At 42.1% G+C, this 16,034-nt stretch overlaps 1 protein-coding gene across 1 annotated transcript in view; it reads right to left on the bottom strand.

Moving 5' to 3' along the window:
- EML5 (EMAP like 5) overlaps nucleotides 1-16,034 on the bottom strand; it is a gene marked incomplete in the record, with an annotated part of 273,075 nt that overhangs the window by 95,636 nt on the left and 161,405 nt on the right. Inside the window, 4 exon segments of the mRNA XM_077463736.1 lie at nucleotides 1,791-1,993; nucleotides 2,538-2,638; nucleotides 8,854-8,947; nucleotides 11,850-11,955. Coding sequence (XP_077319862.1) covers nucleotides 1,791-1,993; nucleotides 2,538-2,638; nucleotides 8,854-8,947; nucleotides 11,850-11,955 — 504 coding nt within the window.

A 16,034-nucleotide genomic window follows, 5' to 3' on the forward strand; every position in this document is an offset into this window, starting at 1 on the left:
AGGCATGGTACAGGAGATGGCCAGAGACTGCAGGCATGGTACAGGAGATGGCCAGAGACTGCAGGCATGGTACAGGAGATGGTCAGAGACTGGGGACATGGTACAGGAGATGGTCAGAGACTGCAGGCATGGTGCAGGAGATGGTCAGAGACTGCAGGCATGCTACAGGAGATGGTCAGAGACTGCAGGCATGCTACAGGAGATGGTCAGAGACTGCAGGCATGGTACAGGAGATGGTCAGAGACTGCAGGCATGGTACAAGAGATGGTCAGAGACTGCAGGCATGGTACAAGAGATGGTCAGAGACTGCAGGCATGGTACAAGAGATGGTCAGAGACTGCAGGCATTGTACAGGAGATGGTCAGAGACTGCAGGCATGGTACAGGAGATGGTCAGAGACTGCAGGCATGGTACAGGAGATGGTCAGAGACTGCAGGCATGGTACAGGAGATGGTCAGAGACTGCAGGCATGGTACAGGAGATGGTCAGAGACTGCAGGCATGGTACAGGAGATCAAAGCAGCCTCACCAGTTCCCCTCAGATGCAGCCTGCCTGATAAAAATACATGCACAGTGTTTTCCATGTATTCCAATGGCTTTAGTTCACACCATGCAGTCAGTTTCCGGTGCGGAAACTGACTGCATGGTGTGAACTGGAGCCATTGGAATACATGGAAAACACTGTGCATGCATTTTGTGTAAAAAAAAGCACACGGAACTGCATCTGGTGTGAACTGGCCCCAAGCAAGCTACCTGGTTCCGTTCCAACAGACTTCTATTGGGAATGCTCATATCGTTACCTCTACTAGCAATAACTTAACCCTTCCTCATTCTATCACATGGCGATAAAAACCTAGCTGGGTCAAAATCAAGATTATTATTTTTTTTTTTATATGGCCAATAAAGGGAGTACAGCCTTTGTCCTGTGACCTGGTTTATATAGCATGGCTACATTCACACAAGTGGCCAGAGGTGGATAGTTTCAGAGGCAAACAAATGACTTTTGGATGCAGCAGCACTGTGGGCACAAAAAACTTGATTTAGCTGTGGACAAAACTCTGCAATGCTTGCCCTGGGCACACTCTTTCCCCCTCATGCAGCTTGCCAGTGTCTGAATGCAGCCTTACCCATGCCCGGATCAGAGCGGTGATCTCAGTGTGTCACGGAGCTGTGCATTGAATTTCCTGGGCGGCTGCAGTAACAATGTCCCACCTCCTGTAATCACGTCAGACTGATTCAATGTCCCGCCATTGGATCAGTGTACTGTCCGTCACAGGAGGCGGGACATTGTTACTGCAGCCGCCCGGGCAATTCAATGCACAGCTCCGTGACACACGGAGATCACCGCACTGTCGGGCGGGAGGAAAGGAGGAGGGAGAACGGAGAACGAGCCAGTAAAACACCCCTGCAATGGGCGGCACCAGGGGGGCGGAGGCCCACACAGGCCCCGCCCCCATTTTCGGCCCCATTATCGGCAAGATTTTCTTTTCGGCAATTTGCCGAAAACACCATTTTCGGCCGATATGTTTCGGCGGCCGAAATTGCATCCCTATCCACAACTGTAAAAACCGATGTGACCGGCTCAGTGTCCTCTGTACAGCGTGATGGAATATATGTCAGAGCTATATAAATGGAGACTAATAATGGTGTGTGATGGTGGTGGGACTTTAGAGTGTAAGCTCCTCTGGTGCAGGAAATTTAAATTTCCGGAATTCTCTTGCTCCAAACGTTCACTTTTATATAAAGCATAGAAGTGGGAGAAGGAATAAAACCTCGGCCGTGTTCTCTCACCTTATCCAGGGCGTGCATGCTGAATACGGGACCATCGTGAGCCTTTATCGTCTTCATGAGGAACAGATCCCTCCATATACACACGTCTCCTGTGCACGTCCCGGAAAAGGACATCTCTTCCGTCCAGCCGTACACTGCGCACATCATGGTGTCAATCTTTGTGCCGCTTCCGATACAAGCTTTGCGTCCTATTAGCCCCCCGCCTGCAATATAAAAAGATCTTTTGCTCTTATAGACAATCACAAACAACCAAATTTGAAAGGAAATTCCAATACATATAATTTAATAGTTAGTTATTATGTCAAATTTTACAGATTTTCTTTTTTTGGATTTTCGAATTATCAGATTTTCAAATTTATTAATTTTCGAATTTTCAAATTCCAAATTTGAAATTCGAAAATTCTGAAATTCAAAAATTCTGAAATTCAAAAATTCTGAAATTCGAAAATTCTGAAATTCGAAAATTCTGAAATTCGAAAATTCTGAAATTCGAAAAATTCTGAAATTCGAAAAATTCTGAAATTCGAAAATTAGAATTTTCAGATTTTTGAATTCTGAATTTCCAAATTCCGAATTTTCAAATTTCCAAATTTAGCAAATAAATGTATGAAACAGAAATGCACACATTTTTTGTCAGCGCACATGTCTAATGACGGGCTCCGATTGGAGTTGTATACCTGAATCTACACATGGTCACGCCATGTAACTACCTCTGAAATGCAAGTCTGCTTCTTCTCAGCTTCTCACCTGCACGCCGCCAGAACTTCATGTGCTTCACGCCAGCCGTGATGAGCTTGTCAGGCATATAGGGGTTAATCTTCACCACGAATATCTTTTCTTTACTTCCTCTGAAAGTATAGAAAAAGTGAATGGTGTTGCTCGAGTCACATGAATGGCCGTCTCTACAAACCAGTATGTACTTTCATGTCAATAAATATGAATTTCATTTACAGGTGTCCTCCATGCTCTGCATCAGTCCCAGTAAATCTTCCTTCTCTATTATGCATTCTTTATTTGCTAACTTAAGTTATGAATGGTGCAATCTTAGATCCCCTATATCACTGGTCCACAAGGAGCAAGCCTCGGAAATAAAAGTAGCTAAATTGTACCAGAATTGGGTCACTAATAAAGGAAAATTAAGTTCTGAGTATCAATTGGCTCCAGTTTCCAAGATACAGCTTCAGGTCAAAATTGCATCAAAATACAGTGCCTTGAAAAAGTATTCATACCCCTTGAACTTTTACACATTTTGTCATGTTACAACCAAAAACCTAAATAAATTTTACTGGGATTTTATGTGATAGACCAACACAAAGTGGCACATAATTGTGAAGTGGAAGAAAATGATAAATGTTTTTTTCATTTTTTTTTTACAAAATAAAATATGTGAAAAGTGTGGCGTGCATTTGTATTCGGCCCCCTTTACTCTGATAACCACAACTAAAATCTAGTGGAACCAATTGCCTTCAAGACACCCAATTTGTACATAGAGTCCACCTGTGTTTAATTTAATGTCTGTATACATACAGCTGTTCCGTGAAGCCCTCAGAGGTTTGTTAGAGAACCTTAGTGAACAAACAGCCTTATGAAGGCCAAGGAACACAACAGACAAGTCAGGGATAAAGTTGTGGAAGAGTTTAAAGCGGGGTTAGGTTATAAAAAAAAAATATCCCAAGGTTTGAACATCTCACGGAGCACTGTTCAATCCATCATCCAAAAATGGAAAGAGTATGGCACAACTGCAAACCTACCAAGACATGGCCGTCCACCTAAACTTGCAGGCCGGGCAAGGAGAACATTCATCAGAGAAGCAGCCAAGAGCCCCATGGTAACTCTGGAGGAGCTGCAGAGATCCACAGCTCAGGTGGGAGAATCTGTCCACAGGACAACTATTAGGCGTACTCTCCATAAATCTGGTCTTTATGGAAGAGTGACAAGAAGAAAACCATTGTTGAAAGAAAGCCATAAGAAGTCCCATTTGCAGTTTGCGAGAAGCCATGTGGAGGACACAGCAAATATGTGGAAGAAGGTGCTCTGGTCAGATGAGACCAAAATTGAACTTTTTGGCCTAAAACAAAAACGATGTGTGGCGGAAAACTAATACTGCACATCACCCTGAACACACCATCCCCACCGTGAAACATGGTGGTGGCAGCAGCATGTTGAGGGGATGCTTTTCGTCAGCAGGGACAGGGAAGCTGGTCAGAGTTGATGGGAAGATGGATGGAGCCAAATACAGGGCAATCTTAGAAGAAAACCCATCAGACTCTGCAAAAGACTTGAGACTGGGGCGGAGGTTCACCTTCCAGCAAGACAATGACCCTAAACATACAGCCAGAGCTACAAAGGAATGGTTTACATCAAAGCATATTCATGTGTTAGAATAACCCAGTCACAGTCCAGACCTAAATCCAATTGAGAATCTGTGCCAAGACTTGAAAATTGCTGTTCACAGACGCTCTCCATCCAATCTGACAGAGCTTGAGCTATTTTGCAAAGAAAAATGGGCAGAAATGTCCCTCTCTAGATGTGCAAAGCTGGTAGAGACATCCCCAAAAAGACTTGCAGCTGTAATTGCAGTGAAAGGCGGTTCTACAAAGTATTGACTCAGGGGGGCGATATACAAATGTACCCCACACTTTTCACATATTTATTTGTAAAAACTTTGTAAAACCATTTATAATTTTCCTTCCACTTCACAATTATGTGCCACTTTGTGTTGGTCTATCACATAAAAACCCAATAAAATAAATTTACGTTTCTGGTTGTAACATGACAAAATGTGGAAAATCTCAAGGGGTATGAATACTTTTTCAAGGCACTGTACTCGCCTGTATATAAATCTTTATTGTGAAATAGCTTGAAAACTTTAGCAAACCAGCACCTTTAGCACCTGTTTTCCAATTCATCTAATCATAATATGTAAGAATTAGAACATTTTATCTCGGAGGTCGATAATTTCCCAAAATTTGTAGACCAGTGTAAGTAATAAGCCTGACAATGAGATCTAAGTTATCCTGAAAGTTTAAATCTTTAATAGACTTAAGTTAACCAATAAAGGGCATAACTTAGACTTCAAATGTCCTCATTCATTCATGACTAGCAAGGCACAGGAAAGTGTGACCCAGAGACACCGCACTCTTCCACAGCCCCTGTACTAGATCAGTGGACGAGAAGCGGTCTCAGACTAGGCTTCTCCCAGGTCATGCTCTCTGATGCAGGGCTTATTTATATGACTCTATGACTAGGTCCTAAGGGTGGGGTGAAATGGGTCAGTGGCCTGGGAGGCAATGGCGGCTGGTGAAGTTTTAGGATGGGGGGGCGCCAGACCCTGCCCTTCCTTTTTGACCCTTCCCACTTGGTGAAAATGCTTGTGGTTTCAGTGAAATAGTGGGCGTGGCTCTAAGGTGGTGTGGTTAATGTCTGAGATGAACGAGGGACGGAGGGAGAGGGAGAGAGGGATGGAGGGACAGCAGGCCCAGATCCTATAAAACAATAGAAATATGTGTATTCTAGAAAGTTTAACAATCAGCAGATAAATATATTCCAAACACCTGGTGTTAGCACTTCAATAATCCCGGCACCATGGTTGTTATGGTGTCAGGATGATTGAAGCGCATTATTTCTATTATAACATTGTAATATAAAATGAAATCATTCAACTCACCATAATGCAGAATCAGTCACTAGCCACGTTGCCTGCCACCTGGTGTCCCCAGCGGAGTCCATCCTTACATCAGGTGCCCCCAGCGGAGTCCCTCCTTACATGCAGCCTGTGTCCCACCAAATGCAGCAGCCTATGTCACCATCAAATTGCAGCAGCATGTGTCACCACCAAATCGCAGAAGCATGTGTCACCACCAATTGCAGCAGCATGTGGCACCACCAAATTGCAGCAGCATGTGGCACCACCAAATTGCAGCAGCATGTGTCCCACCAAATTGCAGCAGCATGTGTCACCATCAATTGCAGCAGCATGCGTCCCACCAAATTGCAGCAGCATGCATCCCACCACCAATTGTAGCAGCATGCATCCCACCACCAAACTGCAGCAGAATGTGTCACTACCAATTGCAGCAGAATGTGTCACCACGAATTGCAGCAGAATGTGTCACCACCAAATTGCAGCAGCCTCACATCAAACCCCCCTCCCCGTTACTTACCTTGCAGTGTGTTGTCCTCTCCAGCGGTGTCTCCTGTAGAGAGGTCCGTCCTCTTATACTTCCTGTTTGCTCTCTCCTGGGCGCAACTGGAGAGAGAAAACAGGAAGTGACATCAACTCAGATGTCACTCAAACCGCCCGGCCGTAGTAATATATACTACGAATGGGCGGAAGCTACTCGGCGCTTCAGAAATCTTGTGATTGTATAGACATGGCGCTTCCCATAGGTGCACTGTGTCCAGCGTCAACATTTTTTTTTTTTTGTGATTGCCTGGAGGGGGGACGGCGCCCAGGTGCCCCCTATGGACGGACCGTCACTGTGGAGGAGTATAGGCTGAGTCTATCCACCAATCCAGTGCATAGGCTGCTTAGGAGTGCGGTGTCTCGCAGTCATACTTTGCAAAATAGGCTAGGATGGGAACTTCAGACATCGTCACCCAAGAGTAGTTGGTCACTGGAGCAGGTTAAATTGGCACTACATAAACAGGTCATAGCACAGTACAACACTACTTTTTACTGGCATCCATTATGTATAGCAGGCTTTCTTAACCTTTTAAGCAAAGAGGATAGAAATATTAACCTCTGCCTAAATAATTTCTCTAACTTACAGTAAAATAGTGCCATCAGTAATTTGTACACTGGTGATTAGTAAGGAAATATCTTGTAGCATTGGTGGTCGATAATGAAACAGCGCTTTCATTGATGTTTCATTGAGAAATGTTCCCTTACCTTGGTGATCAGTAAGGATAGGTCTCATTTTTGTGGTCAGTAAGAAAACATGTCCTTACCTTGGTGATCAGTAAGGAAACATCACCTTATTCTTGTGATCAGTAAGAAAACATCCCCCCTCACCTTGGTGGTCAGTATGGAAAAATCACCTCATTTTTTTGTGAAAAAGTCCACTTATATTCATGGTCAGTAAGGAAACATCTCTTTACATTGGTGTCCACTAAGGAACGGTCTCCTTACATTGGTGGTGTCAGAGCTGGGCTCAGCCCTTCCTTCTCTGAGCTGGCCGCTCAGCTGTTGGCTAATTGCCAGCTCCTATCTCTCCAAAGTGACTCACCTGTTGACGATATCCAGCTCGTCAGTCCTGCCTACTTAAGCAGTCCAGTTCAGATGATCTCTGCCTTCACCACATCTCTTCTGTGTTCCTCTTAAAGACTTGCTTGGCTGACATTCCTTCTGGCTCCAGATCCTGCTTGCTGTTCTACTACGCTCATCTCTGGCTCCCTGACGTTTTGGCCTGTCTGACTATCCGTTCCGGTTCCTGAACTCTAGCTATGTTTTGACTACGTTTACTCCATTTACCCTTTTTATTATTATTAAACAAGTGTGGTTTAACGTTACTTCTGTCTCAGTCTGATTCATGGTTCCTGACAGTAGGTGAAGGCCATGAATTCAGAAGATGCCGTCAATGCACTTGTTGGTAATATTTTTTCCAGATTGGATGAGCAGGATCACCGCATAGATCAGTTTGCCATGGCGTTACAAATGCTCCTGAGCCACTGTGTAGAGACAGGAGCTGGCAATTAGCGAACAGCTGAGTGGCCAGCTATGAGAAGGAAGGGCTGCGCCAAGCCCTGACAGGTGGTCAGCAAGAAAATGTCCCTTTATCTTGGTGATTGGTAGAGAACGATTCCCTTACTTTGATGGTCAGTAAGGAAACATTGGTGGCCACTACGAAAAGGTCTCCTTACATTGGTGGTCAGCAAGAAAACACCTCCTTACACTGATGATCAGTAGGGAAATGTCCCCTTTACATTTGTGGTCAGTAAGGAAATGTCTCCTTACATTTGGTGTTCAGTAATGGAAACGTCACCCCCCACCTTGGTGGTCACTAAGGCATTGGACGCATACCTTGGAGGTCAATAAGAAAGTGTCTTCTTTACATTGGTGGTCAGCAAGGAAACACCTCCTTACACTGATGATCAGTAGGGAAATGTCCCCTTTACATTTGTGGTCAGTAAGGAAATGTCTCCTTACATTTGGTGTTCAGTAATGGAAACATCGCCTCCACCTTGGTGGTCACTAAGGCATTGGGCGCATACCTTGGAGGTCAATAAGAAAGTGTCTTCTTACATTGGTGGCCAGTAGGGAAACATTCTCTTATATTGATGGTCAGTCAGGAAACATCTCTTTACACTGGTGGTCAGTAGGAAAACATCCCTCACCTTGGTGGTCCATAGGGAATTGTCCCCATACCTTGGTGGTCATTAAGAAAACATATATATTGCTGGTCAGTAGGAAAACATCCCCTTATAGTCAAGGTCAGTCAGGAAGTGTCTCTTTACACTGGAGGCCAGTAGGAAAACATCCCTTCACCTTGGTGGACAGTAGGGGTTTGTCCCCTTAATTCTTACATGAAAAGTCATTATGGGACTGTCCCTTTACAGTGATGGTCAGTAAGGAAACATCAACTTTTATTGGTGATCTATAATCAAGATTTACCAGTATCCCCCCCCCCCCCCCCCCCCAACTCCTGTAATTGACCAGCTTCCTGTCTTGCATGACAAGGTTCAAGGACAGAAGTTGAAATGACCTTCTCTGTACTGTACAAAATCTGGCACTCCTCGCATCTCCTTTATTAAAGCTCAAGGCCCCAGAGCAGTAAACCAGCGTAACACTAAGTGAATCTAAAGGCTGCGTACAATATTTCATACAACACTAGGACTGAGCATGGCACTGATGCTCATTACCAAGATTTCAGTAGCTGTGCCATCATGGGCTGTGCTCAGTATCTTCAGAGCAGATGCAGGCAACTCCATTATCCTGGCAAAAATACCCGTAATATGCAGCTGACTCAGCTTTTTCTAAAACGTCATTCCATTTCAAGGTAATTAGTAACTATTAAACGATTCTAATAAATGAGAGTTGACAAATTTTTCCGGATTGAAGTACCTGACAGATGATAACTTCTCTCCTTTTTTCCAGTCCCACAAGACAACGGTGTGATTGTCATCGATGCCGGCTGAGGCCAGGCGCTTCCCATCCGCTGCATGAGGAAGATAAAAAATGTAATGAGAAGATATCACTATTCTCTTATACGATGGAGGGGTCACAAGTACACCAATCAGAAGTCAAGAAAAAAAAATCCATATTTCTGGCTACCTGACAAGAAATACATTTTTAATAACGCATGTTTCCACTTATTTTTGATATTATTTATTATTAGTTTTTATTATTATTATTATTATTATTAATAACAACAATAATGTTGTTTATTAATAATAAAAAACATAATAAAGAATAAATAATAAAAATAATAATAAAGAATAATTAAAAAAACATAATAATAAAGAATACATAATAAAAAACATAACATTACAAATAATAATAACAATAATAGTAGAAGTATTATTATATATTTTTGTTCTTTATCAATATGGGTATTATCAATATTGACCCACATTAATAAAGAATATAATAGAATGTGATCAATGCCAGCTGAGGCCAGGCGCTTCCCATCTGCTGCATGAGGAAGATAAAAAATTTAATGAGATGATATCACTATTCTCTTATACTACGGAGGGGGTCACAAGTACACCAATCAGAAGTCAAGAAAAATAACTCCATATTTCTGGCCACCTGCCAAGAAATAGGATTTTTAATAACACGTTTCCACTTATTACTGATGATAATAATAATAACAACAACATGTATTATTAATAATAAAAAAACATAATAAAGAATAACAAAAACGTAATAAGTAATAATTTAAAAAACATAATAAAGAATACATAATAAAAAACAATAATAATAATAGAAGTATTCGTATATATTTTTGTTCTTTATTATATGGGTATTATCAATAATAACTATTAATAAAGAATATAATTAATATATCATTATAATTATATGATTATTAATAATAATTATATATATATATATATATATATATATATATATATATATATATATATATATATATATAAAGAATATACTAAATATATGTATAGTAAATATACTGCAGATTATAAAAAAAAAAAACCTACATCTGTAATTTTGCCATAAGGATTCTTGTTCAGGCACTTCCTGTTATGGAGTGACAACACCCTGTCCTCCAATTGTGCTCCTGTGTTGTCACCTTATCACAAGGGCTTCCCATGGAGACAACCCTGACCGTTTTAACACATTACCAAGGCATGGTCCAGTATACATGTGGGGCGCTGGGGTAAAACTTCGGATCTGGGGGTATGGTGTGACAGATTTCCTTCTATGTAAATCTCTGGATCTGGAATCCAACCTGACAATGAGCTACACAGCGGCTGCTGGAACGAATATCTGGGTTTAATAGAAAGTAGGTTTTGACTTTTTGTCGTACATACTCTCCAATTCAATATTTCTGCTATATTTCTGCTCTCTCAATAGAGAGAGGTGTAGATAAGCCACTAGAGGGAGCTCTCATTGGTTCCGTGCTAGAACTCAGCTTCCTGTTTGGCCACTAGAGGGAGTTCTTGGTTCAGTGCCATTACTCTGCTTCCTTCCAACTTTTGAGCTATAGGCTGCACAGGGAGTGCATTGTTTTATAGGGTTAGCCATCACATAGACTTGTATTGTGAGAGAGCAGTAAAGCAGAACACGTCAGGAGAGCTGCAAAGCTGGGATGGATGAATGAATGAATAACTTGTATAGCGCTACATATGCAAACTAAATCGCCTCAGGGTGCTTTTGCCATCAGTGTCCATCTGGGTCTTCAGAAGAGATGGATCTTGAGCTTCTTCCCGAAGGCCGGATGGTTTTCTTCTGAGTGGAAGTCCGCGGGTAAATCGTTCCATAGCCGCGGTCCTTGGACTGCGATCCTTCCCTTGCCTTTTAATTTATAAAGGGTCTTGGGATGTGGAGGAGGTTCTGGTTAGTTGACCAGAGAGGACGACTTGGGGTGTAGTGCTTTATTTTGTTGCAGAATTGGGAATGTAATGACCCCATATTGATGACCCCATGACCATGCCCTATTGATGACCCCATACTGATGACCCCCATGTACAGATATAATTATAAATGATCAATCTGTATTAATGAGCGTTATTTCTATAAATGCATCTCAAGCTCATCTCTGTTGTGCGTTTACCTAAAAAGAAACATGTAAAAGAATCCACATTTCCTTTTAGATGTACAACATCAACGGTGTACAGATGTCCGCACTGCCTCAGAAACAAAATATTCCCTGTAAAGGGAGCATTTTCACTTATAATAAAAACCAACAAAAGAATAAGTGGAATGGATGCAAATTGCGGCTCAGCCTAATGCGGTTCAGTGGAGTGAGACGCGCGGCGCGACGTCCCTGGCATGGTAAGGAGGTCATGTTCTGTGGAGGGCAGCGCCGCCTGCCCAGCTCTGCATGTTACATCCATCAAGAGCCAATCTCCAGAATATTATCGCCAGCCGAGCGATTGATGGATCATTAGATGTAATGAGAGGAATGATATGGATCCGAGCCAAAGATGAATCCAGTCTCTGGGATTGTAATGATATGAAATTATTGTAGCTGGAAAATGACCTATTTAGAGGTTTCTAGAGTTTACTACTTAGAGCTGATATTTACAAAGTGCCCAGATCTCCATGCACAGAGCCACCCTCTTCTCATTTCCAGGAGCTCTATGCATGTAAGGAGTTTGGAGCCCCCCCTCCATGATGTGGTCTATTTGAACCCCCCTATGGCATATAGTTACATAGTAGGTAATAACAAAAGGTAGCAATCTGCAACAAAGTTTCTTAAAATCCCTGCAATGTACAGAGATCACCCAGAATGGATTTTATTTTTCTCAACAAAAGTTACAAAAAAAAAAAAAAAACAGTAATACAAAACAATACAAACCAATTGCTATAAATGTTACAAGTGTTAGTAGTTCTAGCAGGAGCAGACATACAATGGAAGAAGCAGAGAGAGGACAAACCTGAGAAATCCACAGCGCACACCCCATACTGGTGGTGGCCCTTCAGCACCGAGAGGGGTCGGATGGTCTCACAGTCCCAGATGTGTACCGTGCTGTCCCTGCCCACCTAGAGGACCACAGAGATCAATGACAGATTTTAAAAAAAGGGAGATAATAAAAATACATATGTAGGTCATGTCTGCAATGCATACGCATTTCCCTGTGTCTTGTCTATAAAAAGGGTAAGTTCACCTCTGTACACTTTTATTTTTTCCAAATTCCAGCTCCCCTATGCACCAATATAGCATTCATGTCCTTTCTTCTCAAACATATCAAAGCTTTCCATTAAATCTACAGTCACTTACTTCTCTTGTCCTAATCCATGTTTCCAGACGTTTCCATTAGTAATGTCTTTCTTCCTGATCAGATTTTAGGTCATGACACAGGAAGGAGTTGACCAGCTGACCTCATTAGCACACACCCTGCACCATCCACCCTCCCATTCCCAGGTGCACGTTTTTTTTTTTAACCGCTTGCCGACCGCCACACGCAGATGTACGTCAGCAGAATGGTGCAGGCAGACAAATGGGCGTACAGGTACTTCCCTTTAAATTTGCCACCCTTCGAGTTGCACCGGCCCGCTGCATGAGCGTGCCCGCAGGTCTCGGGAACTTAATGTTCTCCAGCAGCCCACAATTGCGGTGTACAGAGGTAGAATGGGGAGATGTAAACAAGGCATTTCCCCGTTCTGCCCTGTGAGAGATCTACTGTTCCCTGTCATTGGTAGCAGCAATCGCTGTCATATCCTAGGTAGACCCCCCCCCCACACAGTTAGAATCACTACCTAGGACACACTTAACCCCTTGATCGCCCTCTGTTTAACCCCTTCCCTGCCAGTGTCATTTGCACAGTAATCAGTGCATTTTTATACCACTGATCGCTCTATGAATGACAATGGTCCCAAAATAGTGTCAAAAGTGTCCGCCATATTGTCTCAGTCACTATAAAAATCACAGATCGCCGCCATTACTAATAAAAAAATTAATAATAAAATGGCATAAATCTATCCCCTATTTTGTAGACGCTATAACTTTTGCGCAAACCAATCAATATACGCTTACTGCGATTTTCTTTACCAAAAATATGTCGAAGAATACATATCGGACTAAACTGAGGAAAACATTTTTGTTTTGTTTTTTATATATTTTGGGGGGAAATTTATTATAGCAAAAAGTAAAAAATATCGTTTTTTTTTTTCAAAATTGTCGCTCTCTTATTGTTTATAAAAAAATAAAAACCGCAGAGGTGATTAAATACCACCAAAAGAAAGCTCTATTTGTGAAAAAAAAAAAGGATGTCAAATTTGTTTGGGTACAATGTTGCACGACTGCGCAACTATCAGTAAAAGTGACGCAGTACTAAAACGCAAAAAGTGCTCTGGTCAGGAAGGGGGTAAAATCTTCCGGGGCTGATGTGGTTAAATGAAATGCAATCAATCAGTGATCACCCTTCTCACTGAATACAGATTCAGATTGCATAGTGTATGGCCATCTTTATACTAATACATAGGAGGGAGTGGACAGAAACACTCAGCTGTCAAGCCTCGTTCACAACTCAGCATAGCGGGATCTCGCATTCCCACATGCGTTTTTTATTTTTAGTGAGGGGGGGGGCGTTTTCCCTCATCGCACATAGGGCAGCCCACCCACCTGAATGGGCTGCCCTACACACAGCAATCCCCCTAAAGAAGCTTCAGAACTTTTTGGAGCGGAGTGCGTTTTTTACTGCGATTTTTGGTGCAACGCATTTCTAAAATGCAAGAAAACACACGGATGTGAATGGAGCCTCGTTGTTCTTGTGTCATCGCACCAATTTCACTTTCAGGTGCCATTCACATCTAGCATAGTGGTGACCGAACGTTTTGTGTCTTGTTTTTCCTGTGGCATGCATAGGGGCAGCCCGTTGATTTCAATTGGCTGCACTGCATGTGGTTAATGTGGACATTTTGGGCGTTTTGTGGGCTGTGTGTTTTTTTTACTGTGCGCTTTGCAGCATTTGCCCCTCGGTTTTTTCAAAATGTGTGTTTGCTTCAGTGTTTAGTGTGCTGTTAAAAAATGAATGGCACTGAAAGTGCAACTAGTCATTTTAGGTGTAGAAATATGGCCATATACTATACAATCTGATTGTATATTGCGTATTTAGTGAGAATGGTGATCACTCACTAATTGCATTTTATTTAAAAAAGGTGCTCCTGGGAATGGGAGAGTGGATGGTGCAGGATGTGTGCTAATGAGGTCAGCTGGTCAACTCCTTCCTGTGTCATGACCTCAAGTCTGATCAGGAAGAAAGGCATTACGAATGGAAACATCTGGAAACGTGGATTAGGGCAAGAAAAGTGACTGTAGATTTAATGGAAAGTTTGATATTTTTGCAAAAAAAGTACATGAATTCTATATTGATACATAGGGGAGCTGGAATTTAGAAAAAAAAAAAAGTGTACAGAGGTGAACTTACCCTTTAAAGCGTATTTATTTAACAGTTAAAAAAAAAACTGTTGCATTCCCGTCACGTACAAGGAATGTAGTCTGTGTTCCGACTTCCGAATGAATAGAAGCAAGAAAACATTCATTGATGGGCGCTGGTGAGGCCGCATTTGATGGGCACTGGTGAGGCTGCATTTGGTGGGCACTGGTGAAGTCGCATTTGGTGGGCACTGGTAAGGCCGCATTTGATGGGCGCTTCAGTAAAAAGCTATAGTATACATGGGCAGGTCAAAGGGAGTGGAGGCAGGGGTGGAGCGGCAAAATTATGTTTTGCCTAGGGTGTCAAAAATCCTTGCACCAGACCTGGCCATGAGCAAAGAAGGGGTGTTCTGTAGTCCAGTAGGGGAGAGCTCAGGCACGGCTGACAACACTGTTTGGGATTTCAGTTCAGCAGAGGCCAAGTTGCCAGCTTAAGAGCCACAGGTGGCACTCAGGTAAATGTGTGGTTGCTTGTGACACCTCTCAGCTGCAGTTCAGCCTTGGTCTACAGACTTCCTGTACAGTCCATACACACTGAGCTGCACAATAAAAAAGAATCAGTTTGTATTACTCAAATAAATGGGTTCGTGTTTTTTCGGGTTTACATCATGGGGTCTATGTAAAAAAAAAAAAAAAAAAATTCATTGTGCAAATGTGAGCAACATTCGTACAGAGTGAAAAATGCCGTTATTCCTCTATTATGTATGATTCCTATATTGTCATCGCTACCTAGAGGCAATAATGTGTTTTTTTTTTTCAGGCATACCTTAATCAGGGGAAAAAAAACAAAAAAAAAACTATTGTGCCCACTAGGTGGCACTGACTGTATAAGATCACACATAATAAGAGAAAGTACGGGAATTTTCACCCTGATTGCGTGGATGTTTGTCACATCAGCACAACAAACGTTTTATACACAGGCCTCTATTTGTAATGAGAATTGATACATTTCCATCGTTAATTATATCTAATCATGGCTCATACACTGATAAAGGACGGAGCACCGAGGCAGAGATACAAGCTCCGGCATTGAATTATGGAGACTAAAGCCCCATACACACCATCAGATTCTCTGCTGATTTTTGTCTTCAGATTTACCAAAACCATGTAGTGCCTGTCTGATTGCATAAAAATTGAAACTCTTAAGGTTTGACCTCATATTATATGGTTTTGGTAAATCTGAAGGGAAAAAATCAGCAGAAAATCTGATGGTGTGTATGGGGCTTAAAGGCTGTAAAAAGACATAAAGGCTCCAAGTCTGCCCAATCACAAGTCACAGTGACCACCATTTAAAGTCCAATATAGACAAAACTTTTGTTAGAGTTGAATATTTTTTTTTTTTTTTTTGGGGGGGGGCAGCTTTTTATTTCCACCAGTGTCTCTTGTTTAGTGATTCCCATCACTTCCTGCCCTGAAGATACAAAGTGTGTCAAAGTGCGATGGGTGGTCACTGGAACAGGAAATTAGATTATTTCACCCAAGGGGACACACACACAGCAACAAAACCTGAACTTGAACACCCCTTCTCACTACCCTTGAGCTGCTTCTACGTTTATCAGTATATCACTAATGATCTGTATGAATTAAAAACCTTATAGGGCTTTGGAAGTGAAATTACAACTAGATATTTATTAATATGGAGAGAACATTCAGTACAGTAGGACTGGGTAGCAGTTTAATGTCT

Source organism: Lithobates pipiens, unplaced genomic scaffold, assembly GCF_037356315.1.
Source record: "Lithobates pipiens isolate NorthernLeopardFrog02 unplaced genomic scaffold, aLitPip1_a1.2 Scaffold_30, whole genome shotgun sequence".
Classification (NCBI taxonomy): domain Eukaryota; kingdom Metazoa; phylum Chordata; class Amphibia; order Anura; family Ranidae; genus Lithobates; species Lithobates pipiens.